This window comes from Anguilla anguilla, chromosome 11 (genome assembly GCF_013347855.1).
Source record: "Anguilla anguilla isolate fAngAng1 chromosome 11, fAngAng1.pri, whole genome shotgun sequence".
Classification (NCBI taxonomy): Eukaryota; Metazoa; Chordata; class Actinopteri; order Anguilliformes; family Anguillidae; genus Anguilla; species Anguilla anguilla.
In genome coordinates this window covers 44,395,993-44,419,252 of record NC_049211.1, presented here as the reverse complement: position 1 = coordinate 44,419,252, position 23,260 = coordinate 44,395,993, and the positions used below count along the sequence as shown (strand labels likewise).

The following is a 23,260-nucleotide window of genomic DNA, read 5'->3' as shown; positions in this document are numbered from 1 at the left end:
ACAGCCTACATCAGGGTTAATATTTAACTCAAACAGGCCTTAAGGGCTCTATTTTTGTCTGTGATACAGCAGTGGGAAAAAGAGCAGTGTGTTTCACACCCATAAACTGCTCAGGCAATGTAACAACTCCCTAATGGGAGTACCTTTGTTTTTACAGTTAATGGGAAAAAGGAAGCAATAAGATCTGCCAGAGTATTCACAGTCATTGAACAGTGCTGATTCCCACTCTAGATTTTGCTTCATGTTTTGCTTAAACACTTGAGAGTGTATGCATGAAATATCTCCAGTTCAGATCAGAAGTTCAGACACTGAGTCTGGCTGCCTCTACGTGGATGTTAGTGAGAGGATATTTTCTAGCATTGAAAAAAATGGATACCTTCCCAAAATTGTATTTTCTGTGTGCGATAACGTCAACCAAGCACAGGTGTGCTTTGTCCATCTGGCACAGGGCTTTATCTTGTTCATTTGTACATGGCTGTGGTGATCCCTCTGGATTTATCTTTCATAACAAGCCATGGCAAGGGTCAGATCGAATCATGGGTGTGCTACAATTAAATGCGCACTTCGTGAAACCATAGCTCTTCCAAATCTCTATATTCACGCTCCGTAACCCTGACAACTAGGCAGGTTGACCCGCAGCCATCTCTGCCAAACAGGTGGGTCCAAATACATGTTGCAACAGAAATGCAATTAGTGACACACGAGCTGAGCACCTTGTTCATTTGGCTGGATTTGCTTCAAAGTCTATTTGCCTTGAATCCATCGTACCAAGGTTTAGTGGACAAGAACTCCACTCCAGATACAGTGTAGACTTCTGTCCTATGAGCTTGCATCTCTCTTGGACAGAGGCGGACAGGGAGTGTTCTGTCTGTTTCTGGATTTCACTGTAAATCCTGCTCTTTATCATTTAATACCCCTGTCAATTATGCTCTGACATTTCTGTTAAGTTTCTTGAGAAGCTCATGAAACGCAGCTGATGAATCTTCCCTACTTTACTGGGATCTAATTCAAATTAACTATGCGCCAACGGTGGTTCAGTTAACTAATTTGTGAAAACAAAAGCCTGCATGCACACTGGCCCTCCAGGAATAGAACTGCCCAACTCTAGCCTTTCCATATTTTGCAGTAACCATTCTGAGAATGATGCAAGCATCAAATGCAAGTAAGACTATTTTTTCCTAAATTTAGAATGTCCAATTGCAAGTGCAGGAGTTTCTTCCATATCTATTGCATAGATTTCATTGATGTTGTTGGTTTTTTGCTTCTTGTGGGATATTTGTATTCAGATTTTATTTATTATGATATTACACATAGTTCAGGCAGCATCTGTATTTCTGAACGAATGGAGTGGAATATGTAAAACTCACAGGACCATTTTTTCCGTTTGATCACACGAGTCCACATCCAAATGCTTATCCAATCGACTCAGAGTGAGGCCACAAAGAAGCAGGTCAATGTCATCGGTACCTCAGCGTTTCGCATTTGCATTCATAAAAAACATGCAAAACAACCTGACTAGCGAAACGATTAATCCTTATCACAAACACCACAGTTGCTATGCAAATACAAAGAGTAAAACGCAGGATACAAAGTAGCTGATGACAAGGAAATGCAGATGTGGCCGGTATAGAGCTACAGGAGTCCAGGTGTCAGTGAAGCACAGCACCAAAACATCTTAGTTTTTCTGTTTCTGTCTTCAAAAACAGGCCTGGCACACAAACACAACAGCACTACCCAAGGCTGTAAAACAAGTGCTCAGACATCCCCACATATGTTCACTTCACACAGGTATCAGCTGAACGGAGTATGCAGGATAACTCTGACCATAAAGCCCTGATAAGGACAGCAACTGCCAGACTGGAGCCTTTACAATCTTCTATTCTTTTGTGAGGCTTTGCAAACAGAAACCATTCCTACTATGATGTGAAAGCGAAATCAGCCACATTTTTATCTAAATAAAAAAGTGCCTAAAAGATGGGGGTGGGGAAGTCGGTAGTAATCAAAATTCATGAGACGTCCATATCAGAAAACTACTTTTAAATCCTAAATTGCAATGAGGTCTTCAAGTCAAATTAATGATGCAAGAACAACAACGATGCAAGGCCGCAGATATATCTAATATATGGCGGGTCAAAGTTTTTTCCGGAAAGCTGACATACTGAATGGAAGTGCATTTGCTTACTGGTGGAACTGGGGGACGATGACCTCACAGGACTGAATGTTTCCATGCAGTTGGCCGAAGGACACTCAAGCTGAAAAGGATGTCATGCCGATGAAATATGGCAATGGACCTTTGAAATCATTAAGATTCATTGTAGCATACATTTTTGTGTCCAAGCATTTGCAAAGAACAGTTTATTTAATGTGTTGCAGTGTCTTTTCTGCTCTTGATGATATGGAATCCCATTAATTCCACTAGCTTGCAGATGCACTACAATCCAGTCGAGCAGCTTTCCTGAAACTACTTGGAACTTGTGGACCCTTGATTTGCATTCGTTCGAGATGAGGCCTTGTTTCATGTTGCCATTTTTGCATGCCAATTTTCATGACAGTTACAGGTGGGCCGGGTCATGCACCACAGCTGCTGGACAGGAAGGGCTGTGGAACAGAAGTAACCTGGAGAGAAAGCTTTTGTGCCAGTGACTCAGCAGCCTTTTTAAACCCGCCACTGGACAGGTGCCCAAGGGCAGTGCCACATGGTGGTGAGGGGACTGGGCTTCTAACTGACGGGTGATACGTTTAGAGAGACACTGTCCTTACATGAGAGACACTGTCCTTACAGGCACTGCCATTACATGAGATACACTGCCCTTACAGTAGAGGCACTGTTATTACATGAGATACACTGCCCTTACAGTAGAGACACTGTTATTACATGAGAGACACTGTCATTACAGGCACTGCCATTATAGGAGAGAATGTATTCAGAACTGCTTCTGTAAATACATGGGATAAACAATTATGTATCAGATTGCATTTTTAAAAAAGTAAATTGAGCTTTCCCCCAGCATACGACAGCTCACAACTTTTCTCCATTTAAATTGTTTTTCTTTAACAATTTTTTGTTACCATGACATATTTTAGACAAAACAAACATTGGCATCAACAAGTGCTCTCAGAACTATACAGTGAGGACATGACACATTTGGAGCCTGACAATGGCCATGCTAATGTCATTAGGATAATATCCCAAGCAAACTGAATTGCTGTGTCATTCTCTTAATTATGTTATTGCATGACAGCTAGCAGGGTGAACCAGTGCAAAACATTATAGCCTAATTAGATAGTCAGCTATAATGTGCGCACACGACACGCCTAATTTCGACATCATACATTTAGCTTATTTTCTGAAAAGATAATGTTTTAATGAAGTAATTATGTAATTATGAGGCACACTCCCTTTGGGGGAAAATTTCTGCCTGCATTGTATGGTTATGGAAATTAATGTAATTGCACAAATGAGACATTACCAGCAAGGCCACACAGTTGCACTTTTCTGCCAATATGAATACGATCTGCTTCAACTACAGCCAATCAATATTCATTTCCTGTATTTATGGAACACAACCATGTCTAATGCAGTCAGGACTGGCAGTGTTCGGCCATTCAGAGCCATCAAACTGGGCTTTCCATCATCAGCGGTAAATAAATGTTCAACATTTGCATGTGTCTGTGGTCCCCAAACAAAAGAACCTGAACATCACAGAGGCTGTTAAAAGCAAAACCCTTCTGAGTCTGCAGAAGTAACTGTAGAGAGTTCTAATGTGCAAAGCCATGGGGAAGGGGCCCAAAATGCCAGCTGCTGCTATTTTCAAGGAATAGTTCACTTCCTGGAGTTTTTCCATGCTATTTTAGAGCATGCTTTTTGACTGGCTCACACAGTTCTTACATACAGTTTACAGTTTAGATACAGAAGTTTCTGATGACCTACTAGGTTTTATATTGGCTGATATAGCAGTTTTTGCAAGTTCATTATCTAAAATAAGGAAATATACTTCAGGTAACATCAAAACAGCTTGTAAAGCACTTTTTGTATGTCTGTAGAGGTGATACATGTGTATATTACCTGATTATTTTTCAAAACATTATATTTAATATTATTTTTGGTTCAAACTATTTCTTTTGGCACATGCAGCACGAGACCACTGCATTTGTGAATTGTGAATAATCGGCATACCATTACTCTGTTCATACGTACAGCTTCTGGAAAGATAATGCCTCTGTACTAGCTGCTTTGCAGTTACTTCAAGTATATTTTCTTGCTTTAAAATACATTTCAATCTAAAAAAAGTCCCTATGCCAGCCACTGCAAAATCAGCATGTCATCAGAACCTTCCGTAAATATATGTATTATATTTGTTATGTATGTAAATATCATTCATCACATACAAAAACTGCCTGGGCCACATAAAAGCATACAGTGCAAACCAACATAATACTTATTAGACAAAACCAAGAAAGTCAACTATCCCTTTAGCTGCTGAAAGATCTGTGAGTGAGTTCTGGGCCAATATGAGCTTGAATTGCTTCTCTCTATGTTTGTTTTTTTTATTATTATGTTATTGTGCTGTTGAATTGTTGTTGTTTTTTTACTGAAACCCTGTAATTCATGTACAGTGCCAGGTGTGTCTTGAAAAATGGCATTTATCTCAATGGGATTTCCAAGTTAAATGAATGATTTATTTTAAAATAAAAAAAATAGACACAGTTCATAAGGTGGCTCACTCTTAAGATGTAAACAGGTCCCTCCCTCCCCCTTTTTTTGATTGGGGGGTTTGATGCTCACCTATGGCACCTTCAGAACTGTGATCACCCCTTATCTGTCTATGACCTTCTCTGCTTTTTCTCTCTCTCTGAATAAAGCAAATAAAAAAATGTAAGGAGGGTGAACTGTCTGCTCTCCTTTAAAAATGAATAATAGCACACTAACAATGAGCAACTCTGTTTACAAACGTGCAAAAGTTGAGCAGATCCAGGGCACAGGCACCAGCTGGTATGCTCAGCAGATTTGACTACCTGTGTTGATTTACGAAGGTTAGGTAGTGTGAATCATCATCCTGGCAAACAGTCTGCCTAGTTTTATAAAGCAGGGGAAAGCAACCAATGAGAAACTGATGTAAAAAGCTTACACTGGGGCACAAGCGTTCAGCTTACTTGACACACTCCTGAGTATCCTCTCACACACACACACACACACACACACACACGCGCACTCACATACAGCACACAGCCACACAGGCCTGCTCTAACCTGTGTCAGGGGCACAATTCTGGCCTGCCAGCTTTCAGAATTCAAACCATTTCTGTAGCATAATCAAGTGCAACTCTTTACACGTGGCACAAAACAGATCACAACAAAATGTAAAAACAGACTTTTCCATACTTTGAACAAATCCAGCGGATTCCTACAACATTTCAAATTTCCACTGAAAGGCAAATGCCGTTTAATCTTCTTATATTTCACAAATAATTAGCGACGTTCAATATTTACCTGACATTTGCCTATAGCTGCCTCCCAGGCATGCTGTATCCTGCTTAACCCAGACCACATAAATGACGGTTCCTTTTAGATAACTGTAAAAATGTAGCATCCAGCTAGCCATGTGCGTATGAATGTGTCAAATTAGTAAAACTGTTCAAGAATCGATAATAACGCTTATTACTATTTTAAGAATAAAGAGCATTGACCAAACTGAATAAGCTCTACATTTGAACTGGTAAAACAATTCATCTTTAAATATAAACTGATACATAAAATACAAAATGACAATCAACATGGGTTAGAGTTCTTCGTATATAGGACTGAAATATTTAAAATAAAACAACGACGATCATGCACTAGTGGATGCCACTGCGTTGTGCTGTTAGTCCTGAGTTTAATATTCTGTCCTTCCACACTGTTCTCGCTTTTTCTCTAATGTGTTCATTGCATTTCTGCTGTACTGTTTTTAGCAGTGTAACTTCTCCATAGATTAAATTAATAATTTCTAAATAAAAAATGAAGTATATCTTTATTCATCAATCAATTTACTGTTCATCTAATCAACTTTTTGGCGTAAAATTTCTTCTTAAGCGAAAAAAAGTTATTTAGAACGGTTTTTATCAAGAAACTTGGTGTTTTAGGCACGGTGATGTAAATTAATAATTTTTCGTTATAAATGAATAAAAACTTATTTACAAACAGCTTCAAAACTACATAACTGATAACCTCATTATGAGTGTTTCCTACGATACACAATGTGCTAAAAGAAAATACTAGTCGTCTGTATTGAGTTAAAATGTAGGTTGTTAATATTGATAAGTTACGTAAATAGTCACACATTAAACGTGATAACGTTATATAGGCTAACCTTGTTCTGTGTTATTTAAATAATGTAACCAGTTCTGTGTTATTTTAATCATTTTAACCTGTTCTATATTATTTAAATCATTTAACCTGTTCAGTATTATTTTAATCATTCGTCATAAATTCAGTGCCATATGTTCATTCGCTGCGTCTGATTTCCATTGCAGGCAATCTACCAGCCAGGTGTTCTATTTCTACTAAAAACCGCATCAACTGCCACACAATAAAATTTCGTTTTCCTTCGGCGCGATTCTTGTGTTCCTCGTACTACCAAATAGTTTATATAACTAAACATTTATGAATTAATTATGATATCATTTACAGTATTTTAGAACTTCAGTAGTGCTGAACTCTTACACTTCATGTCTACGCACGGAAAGCACCTTACCTCTTTGCACATTGGCAAATCCCTCGTTTCAGTCTCAGGACAAAAAAGAAGGAACCCAACAAGGTGACAAAGCACAAGAAAACTGACAGATTTTCTTTGATGTGAGCCTCTGGTAGGCATTGCTTCTTTGGTGAGAGAAAAAAAGTTGACCGGTGACAGGGACGGCTGGTAGCCTAACGCAATTCACGCTGTCTCAGGAGATATGTCCCTTATTCGTTGAGCGACTTCCTCGACTAATCTCCCACTGCTTTTCTCCGACAGTACTCGGCAGAAGCGGAAAATCCCGAATTCAACAGGTACGCCTGAAAAGCACTCCGCTTTTAAGACAGGTGTGTAATAGCCTAATAGGCGGGTTGCCGGCATACTTTTAAATCTGTTAACCAATAACAGCACACACTGCTGCTTTGTGTGCAACATGCCCATCAATGAAATATTCTGGAAGTGGCATAAACCTAGATAGGCTACAGGATATGAAAAGATAAATAAACATTTATATTATACAGTATGTCTTTAGAAATACGTCAGATGTAGCCTCTGATTGAAAACGTTTGTCTATTTACATTCTCGCCATTTGTGCGATTTATAAATAGTCCTCCTGTACCACTTTCATGTTGCATCTCCATCTCCATCCAGCACTGCTATTGCACTTGTGAACTGGGCTTGTAACCGAAAGGTCATAGGTTCGATTCCTGGGTTGTACGCTGCCGTGGTACCCTTGAGCAAGGTACTTAACCTGAATTGCTGCAGTATACAGTACATCCAGGTGTATACATGTAAAAGTTGTGTAAGTCGATAAGTCGATGGATAAGAGCTTCTGCTAAATTCCTGTAATGTAAACTAATGCTATTGAACTTGTATCGTTATCTTGATGTTGTAGATTGTTGTCATTGCCTCCAAGTCTGATTTAACATTACTCTCTGACCTAGCAATATTATGTTTACTGTGTGAACTGGGCATAATGTGTTCATGGTTATGAATAACTGTTACATAATGAGTAGTGTACCGTATCGGATCAGTTGCATTTATTGTACGTCGCTTTGGATAAAATCGTCTGCCAAATAAATGTAATGTTATCTTCTAATCAAGTAGTTTAGGTTACAGTACTATTTATAAATTACACAAATGGCGTGAATAATGCAAATAGTCCAGCACTTCCAAACATAGGCTCCATCTGACATAGCCTATTATAAATAAATTTTACAACATCTGATTCTAATTCGAGATCTGAGCTACATGTGCCTTCAATTAAACAACTTAAGTTACTTGTGGCTTGATAGAACTTCCTGAAGTCTGGAACCGCGTGCTGCACCGGACAACAATTTAGGATTCGCTGACTAGGCTACAACAAAGTCCCCTAGCAACCGTAGTTGTGACAGTAAACACTGTCACCATAGGGAAACTGAGAAGTCCGATGCTGATTTCATATTACTAATCCCAAATTAATGTTTTATGAGACATGCCTTTCGAGAGAGATCCATTCCCATATCCGAAATTCGAAAATGACGTCACATTTACAGGCGAAAAGACGCATAAGGTAAGCTAATTCCGTTGAATTACTCACTTTGCAGTTTGCATAGCGGCGAGACATTGTACGAAGTCTCATGTGACTAGTACTTCCACAGAAATAATTTTGAATGATGAAGATAAATTATTATTACCACTGTTTTTCTTTAATGATAAAACGGTTTACTATTCCAATATTACCCTACATGTAGTTTATGTAGTCTGTTGCAGGTATAACTATCTCTCAATATTACACAAGTCGCTGGACACCAGGCCAGCTCATCTGGCCCAAAATGACCAGCCTTGGTGTCGCCTGAATGACGGAGCTACTCTCACCAGCTTGAGGCGCAATGTACTGTACTACGATGAGGAGGTATATGGAAGTCTGGTAGCAAACACCTGTAATATATGCACAGTGAATTTATAAAATAACAGATCAGATGGTCAAATAGCCTACATTTAAAAAATAGTTTAACTCTCTAGATCAGTGGTCTTCAACCCTGGTCCTGGAGAGCTACAGGGTCTGCTGGTTTTTGTTTTCACCTTAAAATCAGCACCCAGTTGAGACCCAAGACACCAGGTGAGTTGTTAACTGTGTAATCAACTGCTCTAATTGATTCATGAAGTGCAGAGTCACTATGAAAACCAGCAGACCCTGTAGCTCTCCAGGACCACGGTTTGAGACCACTGGTCTAGATGCTATGAGGGTGCATATTTCAGACTTTGCGTGCATATGCACATATAGAACACTCACATACTACTGTACACTCACATACACATGCGAAACGCTCGCACATACATGCTTACTCCTGTGTATACATACATACATATGAAATATTCACACATGCGCAAGAGGAACACTTGTACATTCATATATAAAACACTCACACATGTACAATTTGATTTGCATATGAATGTGCAAGTGTTTCATCTACGTGTGTGTTTTATATGTGGATGTACAAGAGTTTCCCTAGTATATGTGTATTTCATCTGTATGTGCGCAAGTATATGTGCAAGTGCTTTACATGTGTGTGTCCCTGAGTATGCATGTATTTGAGTGCTTTACACGTGTAAGTGTACAGTAGTATACATGTGTGTGTGTTTCACATGAGTATGTGTCCCTTAGTATGCATGTATGTGTGACTGTTTCACATGTGTAAGTGTACAGTAGCATGCATGTATGTGTGACTGTTTCACATGTGTAAGTGTACAGTAGTATGCATGTATGTGTGACTGTCTCCTGACTCCTGTCTTAACCACTGCTTGTATTTTTTGCATAGACTGCATTGTTGCCATTCTTGTTTGTGTTAGTGTTAATCAGTTTAACCTACAAGGTCCAAGTTGAACTATGCGGTTGTTCCCTGCACTTGGAACGGTACTTCTCTCTAGGGTTTTCGACACACTTGTTCCTGGTTATGGTTATACACTTTGTTGTACATCGCTCTGGATAAGAGCGTCTGCCAAATGCCTGTAATGTAATGTAATGAAAACTCAACACTACTGCAGGTCTAAAGGAACTTTAAGGAGATGTTAGGCTACTTGCAAACACATGCAATCAGTGAAAAAGAAAAGTGAAAATTTTCTTAAAGTACATGTTCCTTTTAAAACTGACAGTACTGTGAAGGAATTATTCTGGTGTCTAAAGGGCTAACATATTTGAAACAATTTGATCCAGGTCTGGGTATGGTACAGGTTCTAATTCTCACCAGTTTACACATAAACACTGATATATTTCTATTCAGGCTCCAAGGGACAGTCTGGACTTACACCTCAAAGCCATGTATGACCATCACATTGAGTTCCTGAAAAACAAAAATCAGACCCTGTTCCAGAGGGAGACTGTCACAGAGGATCACGGGTGAGCATTCAGGAAGCACAGTTAAACATCTCAGATGATTTCAAAAGGCTCTGCTTGTTGGCTAGCAAGCATCATTGACTGACAGGTTTTAAGGTTAATGTAATACAAGAGAATGGCACATATCCCTGAAGTCACAGTTTAATGATTGCACTTTAAACGTGATCGCAGAAGACACAAAAGACTAATTTCACCGAGGTCCAGCTTATAGCAGTCAGGAAGTAAAGGCAGGCAAGACAATGACATTACAACATGCTGATCAAGCGTTTAGTAAAATACACAAAAAGAGACTGACAGCGTTAGCAAGTGTAAAATGAGCTCTTCTTGACGTACTTCATTAGCCAGTGTTTGACTTGATTTCTCCAAGAAACCATTATACTATATATACTATATTTACATTTTTGTGAGTTTTGAGAATAATTCACATTAATAAGCCCTTTTTCTGACACTGTTTTGTAACTAAAAACAACACTGAATATGCACTTATTGTACATCGCTTTGGATAAAAGCGTCTGCCAAATAAACGTAATGTAATATTCCAGAAGAATTCTGAAGAATCGGGTGAGAAAGGAACCTCCCAAGGATGATGTTGAGAGAGAACGGATAAAAGTGTGGTCCAGCTCCCAGAAGTCATCCATCCATAGCATTGAAGGAACAATAGGTCAGAAACTTTTTTTTCCACAAAACTTTAAGACACTTTTACAATTGTAAAAAAGTGCAATGTCTGTAATGAGCAGCTGCAAACTACAAACAATTGTCCTTATTGCAGAAGGTATGTGTGGGTATTTCACAGACATGTACTTGCTTGAGTTTCACAAATAGAATCATGTTTAAGACTCTACCACTTCAGGGAAACTGCATTCTTTTTTAAATTTTATAAAGGAATCCATAAGAACCACGGTATCCTTTGAGACCAAAATCACAGTGCTAGTGTTTACTATAACAAGATAAGGCAGAACAAATGGTCTGATTTGCTCAGCTTTCATATTGTCACACTGAAGACTATCAATCAACTTGCCGTTTTAGCCATGATTCTACTATCTAAATAACTATTAATCATTGTGACAATCCTTGTTTTGTTTTCACTTTAAATTCAGACCTAAGATACCATGTGAATTAATAGTATAATCAACTGCTTTGTCAGATTTAGGAAGTAAAGACTCATGATGAAACACATTCTGCAGTTGGAATACTCTTGCTATAGACCAGATATTCCACACCATACCATCTCTACTCAATTCCAGGTCCTGGAGCTACAGTGTCTGCAGGTATTTTCTCCAGCTATGCACTATATTACCATATTTCACTAATTGTTTTATTTCATTGGTTCAGAAAGTAAGCTCACTGGTGAAAACAGATGGTGTAGTGCATGGTTGGAGCAAATACTTGCAGATACTGCAGCCCAGAGGACCTGAAGATGAGAAGCCCTGTAATAAACTCAGGTCCTAGAATTGCAGTCGAGGTCTAAACAAAAAACAGCATCCCCTGTGATACTCCAATACCAGGATTGAGATCCACTGCTGCAGGCAAAAGGCCTCTAAGACACATGGCCTTTGCTTTCTAAATGTGTTTTTAAAAGTAAAGTGATCAAACTCCAGTAGCCTCTATTAAATTCTAAGCTTCATCAAATCCATTGGCCATTACATGCAGTTTGTTGGAACAGTTGGACCAACACCTAGCTTTAAAAGGCTAAACATTGTTGCTCATGAGCTGTCCCACCCTGAATAATGTGCAGACAAGTTAGAGCTAAATCTGCGGGTTTAAACTAATCTCCATCAATGCAATGCCCCCCTTTGAGATTATAAACAATGCAAGACTATTCATTGTCTTTTCTCGTTTTGTTGACAAGTGAGATCACAAAATCATGAACAATGGTGGCAGAACCTTTCCACTACTCTGGCAAGATTTCAAATCTAGAACAGAACCTAGAGAATTCCTGTGCTCATTGCTCCCCTTGGTAAGATGCACATCACATCAAACAGGAGACCTTAACTGGATTTATTCCTGAAGATAGACAGGGAGCAGTTTGAAATCTGTACTGTGGGCAGTAGTATAGCATGCAGTGAATCCTCAGGTCCCAGACACAAAGGAGTGAAATTGAATTAAAAAATATAACTTTAGATGACGTCATTGTAAAATTGTGTGAAAAAGACCTTTTGTGATTCAGCGTGTAGACCACTCGCGCCAGATATTCGGCCCGACCTCGGAATCGGAACCGGCTTGGAATCAATTCATCTAGTGTCTGTTGGTTAAACTGGGCGTTTGTAAATGGACTTTCGTTAACATACGACCTGTTTTGTTGTCTTTCCAGAGTCTCATCACAACGCATCCACGAACAGGGGCTACTCCAGGAAACACGATGGCGGATTCTACTTTACATAATCGTGGCCTTCAACACCCCGGAATCCATTTATTAACCATGCAACATTACGCTTCTTAGAATTAGCTAAATAAACACACCACAAGACCACTGTCCGAGTTCAAATTGTCGTTTATTTGGTACAGTAATTATCTTAATTGGTCTTCAGGTAGTTAAATTATTTCGTTAGAGCACAATTACATTACAGGCATTTGGCAGACGCTCTTATCCACAGCAACGTACAACAAAGGGTATAACCATAACCAGGAACGTGTGTTGAAAACAATCTTTACGCGGTAAAAACAAAATAATTATATTTGCGCTGAAAACAAACCTTTTAGTCAAACACCAACAGAAATCACAACAACCTGACCACGCCGATGTTCAAAGCAAGTTCGTACGAGCTTCCATTTTCACTGATCTTCACACGTCAGCCCAACGCACAAAATAGTGGTCAGATCAGAATCGCCTCTATACTCATCGACCGGAAGACCCAGAAGTAAAACCCTGGTTTTACCGGTACTAGTATATCTGATCAAATCATCATCTCTAGACCACAAGCTTTTGTGGCGGCCTTGAGTTAACGTTAACGAAATGCCTCTTGCTCATCGCCCAGTAGGCTCGCATGTCGGGTTATATCATTTCAGAATTGAAGCAAGGCCAGTCTCCAATCTGATCAAATAAGATCACGGTGTAGTTTTTTCCCCTAACAACTCAATCACACAACAGACAACATTTACACACACTCTCACTCATATTCGATTCACTCAACCGACCACACATCCTTCCACTCTCGTACCATGCATTCTGTATCTGATTGTACTGCGCATGCGACTTGGATTTTATAGCGTTTCGCAAGGCATTTTGGGAGCAAAAAACGAACCAATTCTTTGACTACACCCTCTTGTGGTCGCAAAAGTACTAGTGCCGCGGATAGTTTGAAATTAGAAGACGTCTTGCAAGACAAGACTTGTTTTGTACAGAAAAACACCAATATGTAATCAGTCAGTATTATTCAGAATCAGAACCTTTCACGCGCTACCTTACTGTAAATCTGATTGAATATAATACCGAACAATCGGATCAGTATGTACCACACAAAAAGTCGTACGACTGGGTAAAAGTATAATAAAAGCGGTTTTTTGGCCCAAAATAATAAATAAAATGTTTAAGTGTTATAGAGCTCCATTGCTTTTCATTGAGTTAAATCAGCATTAGTGTGAACTCTTGAAGGGCTAAAACGGGTATCGGAATCATCATTGGAATCGCCCTTATGTTTTGCGGGATGCAAAAGTACAGCGAATATTCGAATCATTTATTTCAGACGGTAGACCTACTTATTCATGCTTGTTCTTTGCCATTAAATAGGGCGATAAAGTACGGTTTCATAATGCAAGTACACTGAATTGGTCCATTATCCATCAACGACATCGACTGCTAATGATCCAAGACGACAGAAGAACGTTGCCCAGCTGGTCACGCACTGAGAAAGGTTTCATATTGCCGTTTCAAAGGATGAAATACACACCTTTTAACGCAGTGTCTTCTCTATGTTGCTCATCAGTGTTTTTCAAATGATAGACAGTATTATAAACAGCGAAATACTCTTCACATTAGCAAAATGACGCAGGAGGTACTCAGACGATGTGAAATCTTGTGAAGTCTTGAGAAGTCTTGTGTCTCTATGGAAAACCCAGTCTGATTACCTATGTTCCTCAGTCAAAACGTCCGTCAAGTTACTTTATCAAACTTAATTTAGTCATTCCTCCGTGAATATTTATTTTGGATTTTCTATATGTAGAAATTGGTACGTTGTTGTGTACTGTTTGTTGTTGGTATTCAGTATTCTTTGTAATCTAAGATATGATCTAAACAAACGTAAAATCATTACAAGACTGACATGCACCCTGATGTTAAAATGGTGTTACCAAATAAAGGCGACTTCTGTCTCAATGCCAGCGCAAATTTTACACTACAAACACAGTTGTAAATGGGTAACCAGAAAATATATGGAAGATTTCAGTTTAATTTATGACAGCGACAATAACATGAAAACCGACAAGGTAATCCCGTGAAAAAAGGTGATGACACACAAACAAGATTCTGGTGCATGTTTTGTCTATTGACTTTTTGGGAGATTCATTATGACAACTGGAATGATCATACTGAATTCCTAGCAAGGAATTCCTGATTTCCAGAAAATTAGGTAATTCATAACATCAACATTTCAGCACATGCAAGTACAGTAGGCTATAAGTAGAATGTGAAATAAATATATTGTACTGTACACCTACAGGCCATTGAATATTCCATCAGCATTACAACTGACGTATCATCAACATCTCCATGTTTTTCAGAAGTATTCCTTTGAATAAGGTGCAGAGTAAATTTAGCCTTCCCTTGCATGGCTTGGGACAGCTTGGTTCTGGTGGAGCCACATGTTTGTTTGGTTCATTTGCATGTCAGACAAAAGCCCTGGATGGCTCCCATTCAGCAAAACCTCCACAGCTGAAGAGGGGGAAAATCTTTTAGATGCCCCATTTACCACCTGTGGAGTTTCCATTGTTTTCACAATGTATTTTAATCACATGCAGATCCGGAGAGAACGGTCTCTCGTTTACAATGGGGAGCTATGACCAAAGAGCAACTGTGCCAAAACACTTAACGCTGAACTGAGAAAATAAATCACCCACAGACCTTTCCAATAGGACAGTGTATAAACATATACAGCTGAGGCCAAAGGTTTACATACACCTAAAGATATTCAAACTCAATTTTTCACAACTCCACACATTTCATGTTACCATACATTTCCTGTGTTAAGTCAATTAGGGTATCTACTTCAATTCCATAAGAGATCATTTCAAAACATGTGACGCCACTGATGGGAAATATATTGTAATATTTACGATTACAGGTAAAAAGGATATATAAATGTTTTGATCAGAGAAAGTTTAAAGACTCCTACAATATTGCGTGTGTCAACCATGCACAAATCAAAATCACACCAATTATTATGCTGTTCATAACAACAAAAAGAACATTTTCACTGTGGTACAGTACAGTATTTTTTCGTATAAAGGGGTGGCCATTAGCCTATGAAACACTTTGTTTTCCTTCATATTATTTTTCAGGACCTTAGCAGACACAAAGTCAAGTAGTTCTGTATAACAAAAGCAGCTTTGGGACTTTATGGAGCATCACTTGCATGTATTTTTTGCTGTTAAGTGTGAGTATATTCACAACCACACATGAGGAAACAGAATGAGAGGCCCATCCCCAATTCACCATTTACTTAAAATATAAATCCCTAGAGATGCACCTAGGACACAACCATGACAATACATAAACAAATATATGGACTGAAAGGGACATAAGACCCATAACTGTTCCTAAATGTTTGTTTGTTTTTTAAACATTGCAGCAACAGTTACAACAGTGCTTGCATTCACTACATTCCGTGTTTAAGAAATAATCTCAGCTGAAAAAGTATTTATAAAGTCTGCCATTCAGCTAAAACCAGAGAGTAAAGCTACCATTAAAACTAAGGATCTTTTAACAGATCATTAATTTGTATAATAACAAGTAAACATTGTGTTTAATGTACTTATTTTAAATTATATCCATTTTACTTCTCTAATATTTAGGATGTGAAGTAATCATCCTATTCCTAAATTGGTTCCGATCCAAAGGCATTCATATCCAGTCATACATGAAATAAGAATACCATAAGAAAACTGACCTGGCCGATCCCCTGACATTCCATGACCTCAGTGAGGAGGAAGAGGCCGTACAGAGAAGATCTCCTCAACCCCACTTCCCCTTATTTTACTGAGATTCCAAACCAGCTAGGCTGCTCCCTACAGAGATACAATTCTATTCTAAACTCCTACTGTGCTGTGAGACCTTGGGCTCTTTTTTTAGAGACAAGCAATACCAACTCACTTTTTATAGATTTAAATCACTGGCGAAAGAAATTGTGCAAAAATGAATCTATGGTGTGAGCACAGTCTCTTTTGCATCCTTCACCTGTGACCACGAAAATCCACTTTAAGACTTGTTTTCCAGTATGCACAATGCAATTAGGTCAAATTTCACAATGATGTAATTTTCTTTTTTGCTCTGTAAATGCTATAAACTTTTGGGCCAATAGGGGAGCAGTAGTCTTCATCCTGCATGTGGGCCCTGGGACACTGGGAGTGTCTAGTGCTTCTTCTGTCTTGTCCACAAGCACAGACCACCCCCTGTCACTTTATGAAGAGCACATAAAATGCCATTGAGAGACAGGACAACGCCACAGGCAGGTGAAGCCTTGTCCCAATCACAGCACCTGGAGGAAAGGGGGAGGAACCAGAAAGAGCCTTAGATCATAACAGTCCACTTTTGCATTAGCTTTTATTGATTGCAAACTAAACCAATCTAAAGTACAACAGTGTCAAATTCCCAAACCAATTTGTAGAATTTATATCATTGTTTACTCCAATCACACTGGGGGAAAGACTGTTTAAAAAACTATTGGTTAAGTAAAGTTAGCATGCAGACAAAAATAAGTTTGTCACAGACACAACAGTGGTCCCTGGCTCGAACACTGCAGATGTTTCCATGGAAACAGAGGCAGATATGAATTTCGCATCCAAGCCAACTGGATTCAGTAGTGTTTTTCCCTATTCACACATACTGTAAGTCTCCTATAACTGAAAAATTCTGTCAAGTCTGTTCATACACGACAGACATAATAGGCACGACAGGACATCTAATCTACGAAGTGTTGCAGGACAAATGTTAATTTTACAGATATTTTGCTCAATAATAGTGTTGTAATAAAATAAAAGAGCTGTAAATGTTACCAACACAACAGTTGAAGGCTAACAGTTTTAAGATTAGTGTGCTAAGAAGCACCTAAAACAGACTGCAGAGTTCTGTAAAAAGACAGATAAGGACAGATTAAAACCACACACACACACACATTTATATAGTGTGTGTGTGTATATATATATATATATATATATATATATATATATATATATATGACCAAAGGTATCTGGATACTCCTTTGTCTGGGGCTGTTTTTCAAGGTTTGGGCTGGGCAAACACCTTCTAGACGATTCTGTGCTTCCCTAACAGTTTGGGGATGGCCCTTTCCTTTTTCAGCATGACAATGCCCCTGGGCACACAGAGAGCTCCATATATAGAAATAGTTCTGTTGAGAACCTTGTGGAAGAACTTGACTGGCCTGCACAAAGCCCTGACCTCAACTCCATCCAACATCTTTGGGATCAATTGGAAAGCCAACTGAAAGTCAGGACTAATCTCCCAATCAGTGCCTGACCTCACTAATGCTCTTCTGGATGAATGGAAGCAAATCCCTGCAGCAATGCTCCAATATCTAGTATAATCATACAATATCTCTTCTTTCCAGAAGTGTGGAGGTTGTTATAGCAGCAAAAGGTGGAACAAGTCCATATTAATTCCCATAATTTTGGATGAAATATATATATATATATAGTGACAATGACAATGAGGTTGAAGTGCAGACTGTCACCTTTAATTTGAGGGTATTTTCATCCATATTGGATGAACCGTTGAGAAATGGAAATGACAGCACCTTTTGTACATGGTTCCTCCCATTTTCGGGCATCAAAAAATATTGGACAGTTTAACATAATGTAGAATAAAGTAATCATTTTTAATATTTGTTCGCATATCCTTTGCATGCAATGACATAATTCACTGTCCAATGAATTATGGTGCTCACAATGTGTGTATATATATACATATATATATAACATTAAGCTTCATGTCAAACTCCATTTCCAAGAGATTTCCAAGTTCAAAATGAATAAATGAATTGAATTAATTTTACATATATTGGTTCAGACTGCATTTTATGCTAGTTAAGGATTGCGCTACGCAGCTTTGTAAACATTTTTTACATATACTACCACTTGAAAATCATCTTTTCTCTTGATTGGTGGAAGAAACCATGGCACCACACATTGGCATAGGTAACTATTTTACCTTAACATGCTTTTAACATGCTTTTTCGGTACCTTTGTAGAAGACACCCCAGATGCCTCTTTTCTCAGACAGCAGCCAGTTCTTTAGCCGGGGCACCTTCTTGAGGTACGCACAGGTGCATATGAAGAGGAGTCCGAACACCAGGATTCCATCAAAAGAATAAACTGCCCAAAAGACACATCCATCCAGTTTATCACTGCAGTATCTGAAGGGTGTTTCAATTATTTAAGGCAAACAAAAAGAGCAGCCTCACACTAGCGGAACTACTCAAACGAGACTTGTCCTAATTGTACACCATACTTAATTTAGAAAAAGGTCCCGATGTGGGGAAAAGAACAACAGTGCACACCAGTTTGAAGGACCTTAGTTGTAAGACCAGAATGTTTCTAAATAAAACAGAAAAAACGATATATACATTTCGTTAAATACATAGTATAGACAAAGCCTGTCCCAGACTGAATGTGAAATGGGACCGATTAGTTGAATAAACAGTTCCAATATTAAAATTTGCTTTCTCGTCGCCTGTTGCAGTTGTGACCGCGGTTTGCTTCCTACTGCAAGTTGAAATGCAGCTGGCTGTCCAGCTTTTAAGTTAACTTAGTACGGCTTGTTTTATCATTTCGATCAATTACCAAAGATTACAGATATATACCACCAGTACAATACATTCAAGATTAACATTAGTCATCACGCTAGCAAGTTACGCTGTCTCCATACTGAATTTATTTATTTATTTAAATGTAACTATCTAGTCGGCACAAAAACCAGAGATGCCTGGCTCGCAAGTACTACGTAACCATTACAGTAGGTTAACGTGACATAACTTTATATAATATTGATAAGATCAATTAATTAGTTAGATTTTATTGTGCTCATTTAGCGCACAACAAATCATTGATGCTAGCTGGCTACACATTCAAGATGATTTGACTATTTGCCACTAGATCAACTGTTGACCATGACGAGCAACACAAGTATGCATTTCCCTAACATGAGTGAACTAACCTTCCTTCGCAAATAATTCACATTGCACGACAACGTTGGTATGGGAGTCCTGTGTTTACTGGTACTTACATGAAGACATTCAACACAATCGTTAACTGTGAATGATAAATATTTTCTCGGCCTGGCAAATGTAGCTAGCTCGGAAACTATGGAGCCACGTCCTCAACCTCTCCAGCTAAGCACCTACTAGCTACTTCCTGCATTGTTAATGGAACTTGTCGTACATTAGCAGGCAAGCTAAAAGCCAGACTAGGTAAGAATTCTTAACCTCGATGTTACAGAAGACAGGTTCAAAACATACCGTTTGTCATGTTCACAGACGATCAAAAAAACCTCAACGAAACTTCGACATTCAGTAACCAGGACTTGGTCTCATCGTTTTACGTCTGCTACCTTGACAGCAAATAGGCAAGCCCAAATAGTCAAACACCGGTTATAATGTGAGCAAGGTGCATGCGCACAGGCACTGCCTAGGAAGAGAAATCGAATCTAGAGAAACATGAGAGTCGTTGGCAGCCTACTTGTACGAAGCAGTAACCTAAATAAATATAAATATCTCCACAAAAACACGTTTTCAACGTGCAGAGTTACTCACGCAGACAAAGCACTGTCTTTAAGTCATTAATTAAAACATGCAAATCTAGACCTGCCATGAAAAGTATTTTTATCAAAATGAGGCCGAGTTACAAGAAACAATATTGGCTATCTTAGCTCACACAAATTAAACAAGCTCTATTCCAAGGCCATGCTACCTAAATTATTTCAAGTAACTTAGCCCTGTGTTTTCTCATGCTCTCATTTAGAGAGAATGCAATCATTATATGGAAGTGTGAAGCTGTTTGTGACTTCTGTTTACATGAGGTCACAAGGTACAGAGGTTAATGTTCTTAAGGGCTGAAAATCTGTAGTCATTGTGGTTATTTCTGTAGGAAACCCTGTAAAGTGCCAAACTCTCAGGGCTGTATAGGAATGGGGCATGGCACCATACCAAGCTGTAACTTGGTGGATGGTATACTTGCCATCCCAATCATAAAATATCTAATGTACTATTTCCCAGTTACAGACCTAAATAACGCTTGTTAGATGTTAATATTTCTGAAAAAACATTACAATTTGTGAATACACAGCGTTATCCGATAAATATCACTGGTACAATTTGTCTTTTATTGGTTCCTGCAATTCAAACATTAAAAAAATATTTGTAACAAAGATACATATGAGAAATGAGGAAGGGTCTTCTATAAAAATACACAAAGGCAAAACACTTAAAAGTCTAATATCAAAGAAAACAAAAGAACATGTTAATATAATCAAAACAAATTCTAATAGAAAATTCCCAGTTGTAGAGAGCCGAAATTGCCACGTCACTGGCCAGAGTGCTCCATTCCGGAAGAGAAATTTCCCCATTCATTTTCCGATTGACTCTTCTGCTGTTGACGGATATAACATTAAAACATTAAATATAAAATAAAGTGGAAATTTTCCTTCAGCACAATGTTCATTGCAAATGACACAGACAAAGGTATACACGGATAAAAAATTTAAAAAAAACATAACAGCAAACATTGGACAACCATAACGTCACTATAAAGTCCTGGCTTCAAGTAACAACACTGTAAGTCCTTCAAATAACATCTCCTGGTCACTGTTAGCTACATCCACATGCCTAAGTCTCTGGTTGGTCCATTATTGAGGATAGTGATTCCAGAGGGGACATATGATTTTCTGCAGACGTTTTTCCTTGCCCTTGGGACTCTTAGTCTCCTACCAGAGGGTAGTAGGAATGACGAGTGAAGTGGTACAAGGAATCATACCGGCTTTTCGTTTCCATAACATTACTACCTAATACCAAAACGCCAAAATGGTCTAATTTGTGAAAGCAATCCAGAATGTATAGTAATTTAACTAAAGGCACTACTGTTCTTATACAGTTCAGTGGGTCTATGGTCGTATCCTTGTGCAAGCTGCTTATCAGAACTGCTTACGTAAGTGGTAACCAGCCCTGTTCCTGGGGATCTACTGTCCTCCAAATTCAAATTCAAATTACTTTATTTTCCGTGAGGAACTTAATTTGTGCAGTGGACAAATAACACAAATACAACAATCACAGACAATCATAGCACAGTCATGGCCATGATTAGTTAATCATTTTGTGCAGCCATGATACATAAAATACATACTTAATTCACATACAAATTAAAATACAAGGCTAAGGATAAAAACATAAGGTAAAAGCCAGAGCCAGTAATAGTGCAATAGGGCTCCAGTGCAGTAGTGCTTGTGTGTGTGTGTGTGCGCGCGTGTGCATGCGCGAGAGTGTATGCGTGTATGTGTGTGCGCGTACGCACGTGTGTGTGTCAGTGTTGAGCCAGTGGGGGGGCATGTTAGCCAGTCAGTTTCCCTGGAGGGGGAGGGGGGTGTTAATCAGTCCGGTATCCTTGAAGGGAACAGGTGGGGATGGGGAAGGTTAAGAGTTCAGTAGACGGATGGAGGTAGGTACAAAACTAGATGTGGCCCTTCTGGTTCTGAGGGGCAGGCACCTATATTGGCGTCCGGAGGGCATGAGGTTGTAGTAGGTGTGGAGGGTGTGTGTGGTGTCTTCAGCTATTTGTGAGGCCTTCTCTACTGTCCGTTTCTTATGGATGCTGCTGAGTGGCTCCTGTTCTCGCCCGATGATCTTGCTGATCTTTACAATCCTGTGGAGGTGGTTCAGGTTGATAGCACTCATCACTCCGAACCATGGCGTGATATTGAAGGTCAGTATGGATTCCACAACAGATCTGTAGAACGCCTGCAGGACTGATGGCTGGACCTGGAACTTCCTCATCTTCCTGAGGAAGAACAGGCGTTGTTAGCACTTGGAGAGTATCAGCTCACCATCGGTCTTAAAGGTGAGCTTGTGATCGATGGTAGTGCCAAGGTATTTATACTCGTCAACGCGCTCTACTGTCTGGCCCTTTACTTCCAGAGTCGGGGCAGTGGGCTTGTCACGCCTGAAATCAACCAGCATTTCTTTGGTTTTGCTGGGATTTAGGTCCAGGTAGTAGTTCTCACACCACCCTGTGGATTTCCTTGCTGATACGGTTGTTGGAGTTAGTGGTGTCAATAATAATTGTGTCGTCAGAGTACTTGATGGACAGCATCTCAGGATCTGAGCTCCTACAGTTGTCTGTGTACAGGGTGAACAGGACTGGTGAGATGACAGAACCTTGTGGTGCCCTGGTGGATGGTACTGTTGGAGCTGTAGTGGCCGTTGAATTTGACTGTCTGGTGTTTGTCTGTGAGGAACGAGAGGATGAGGAGTATAAAGAAAGTTCTGAGTCGGCAATCGTGTCATCAAGCCAGGACTGTGATGCAAATGAGATATGCATCCTTGTATGCCCACTAATATCTTGTGTTTGCCTGGAGTTCATCAAGTTTGTTTCGCAGCGATCTTATGTTGGCAAGCATTATCGAGGGGAGTGGCGGGCATGTCTGCTTACCGCTGAGCCTTTTGAGCCTCTGCCTCACTCCTCCTCTCCTGCCCCGCTTCCTCTTTGAGCTAGGTCGCTGGTAGCCCTGTATTTGCTTGTGTGGTCTTGTTATTAATTCAGAACATCCATATCATGTCCGTAACAGGTGGACTCCCCATAGCAACAGTAGATTCTCCCTTGTGTAACGGATAATCCCAATTCTGTTTGGTTCCGCCGGTGTAGTTAGTACAAGTTTGATTATCCACAGGAGCCACGCCAGCTACAGCGGCAGGGTACATTTAAACATGTTGTGTTTCCGTAGGGCAGAATAATTA

At 39.3% G+C, this 23,260-nt stretch overlaps 3 protein-coding genes and 1 non-coding gene across 7 annotated transcripts in view; 1 reads left to right on the top strand and 3 right to left on the bottom strand.

The window, feature by feature from the left end:
• Positions 1–7,086, bottom strand: part of elapor1 (endosome-lysosome associated apoptosis and autophagy regulator 1) — a 35,674-nt gene extending 28,588 nt beyond the window's left edge. Inside the window, exon 1 of the mRNA XM_035382355.1 lies at positions 6,734–7,086. Within this exon, the coding sequence (XP_035238246.1) occupies positions 6,734–6,853 (120 nt within the window). The 5' untranslated portion in view covers positions 6,854–7,086. The remainder of the gene's footprint in view (positions 1–6,733) is intronic.
• A 998-nt stretch (positions 7,087–8,084) lies between these two features.
• Positions 8,085–12,561, top strand: c11h1orf194 (chromosome 11 C1orf194 homolog). 4 transcript variants are annotated; one of them, XM_035382360.1, is made up of 5 exons: positions 8,085–8,267; positions 8,496–8,609; positions 9,979–10,094; positions 10,637–10,752; positions 12,403–12,561. In XM_035382360.1, the coding sequence occupies exons 1-5, from the start codon at positions 8,190–8,192 to the stop codon at positions 12,471–12,473; spliced, it is 495 nt and encodes a 164-aa protein (XP_035238251.1). In that variant the 5' UTR covers positions 8,085–8,189; the 3' UTR covers positions 12,474–12,561. The 4 variants fall into 4 exon arrangements, with proteins under 4 accessions (XP_035238251.1, XP_035238249.1, XP_035238248.1 ...); XM_035382358.1 differs by having other exon boundaries at positions 8,087–8,267; positions 10,634–10,752; XM_035382357.1 differs by having other exon boundaries at positions 8,087–8,267; positions 8,493–8,609.
• Positions 12,562–12,904: 343 nt separating this feature from the next.
• Positions 12,905–13,210, bottom strand: LOC118208742. Its single transcript, XR_004761639.1, has one exon.
• LOC118208080 (protein kish-B-like) lies at positions 12,905–19,925 on the bottom strand. Its single transcript, XM_035382361.1, has 3 exons — positions 19,775–19,925; positions 18,501–18,632; positions 12,905–16,780 (listed from the first exon to the last, which is right to left on the bottom strand). Exons 1-3 carry the CDS (start codon positions 19,782–19,784, stop codon positions 16,698–16,700), a joined length of 225 nt encoding a protein of 74 aa, XP_035238252.1. The 5' UTR covers positions 19,785–19,925; the 3' UTR covers positions 12,905–16,697.
• Between the last annotated feature and the right edge of the window lie 3,335 nt (positions 19,926–23,260).

Bases quoted from the DNA above. Each gene is read 5' to 3' on its own strand.
- LOC118208080 (XM_035382361.1), bottom strand. The intron at 16,781-18,500 runs GTACCGAAAAAG...CCTTTCCTCCAG, and splicing joins CTGGGGTGTCTTCTACAAAG to GTGCTGTGATTGGGACAAGG.
- c11h1orf194 (XM_035382356.1), top strand. From the start codon at position 8,190: ATGCCTTTCGAGAGAGATCCATTCCCATATCCGAAATTCGAAAATGAC. The intron at 8,610-9,978 runs GTATATGGAAGT...ATTTCTATTCAG, and splicing joins TACTGTACTACGATGAGGAG to GCTCCAAGGGACAGTCTGGA. The intron at 10,095-10,633 runs GTGAGCATTCAG...GTAATATTCCAG, and splicing joins ACTGTCACAGAGGATCACGG to AAGAATTCTGAAGAATCGGG.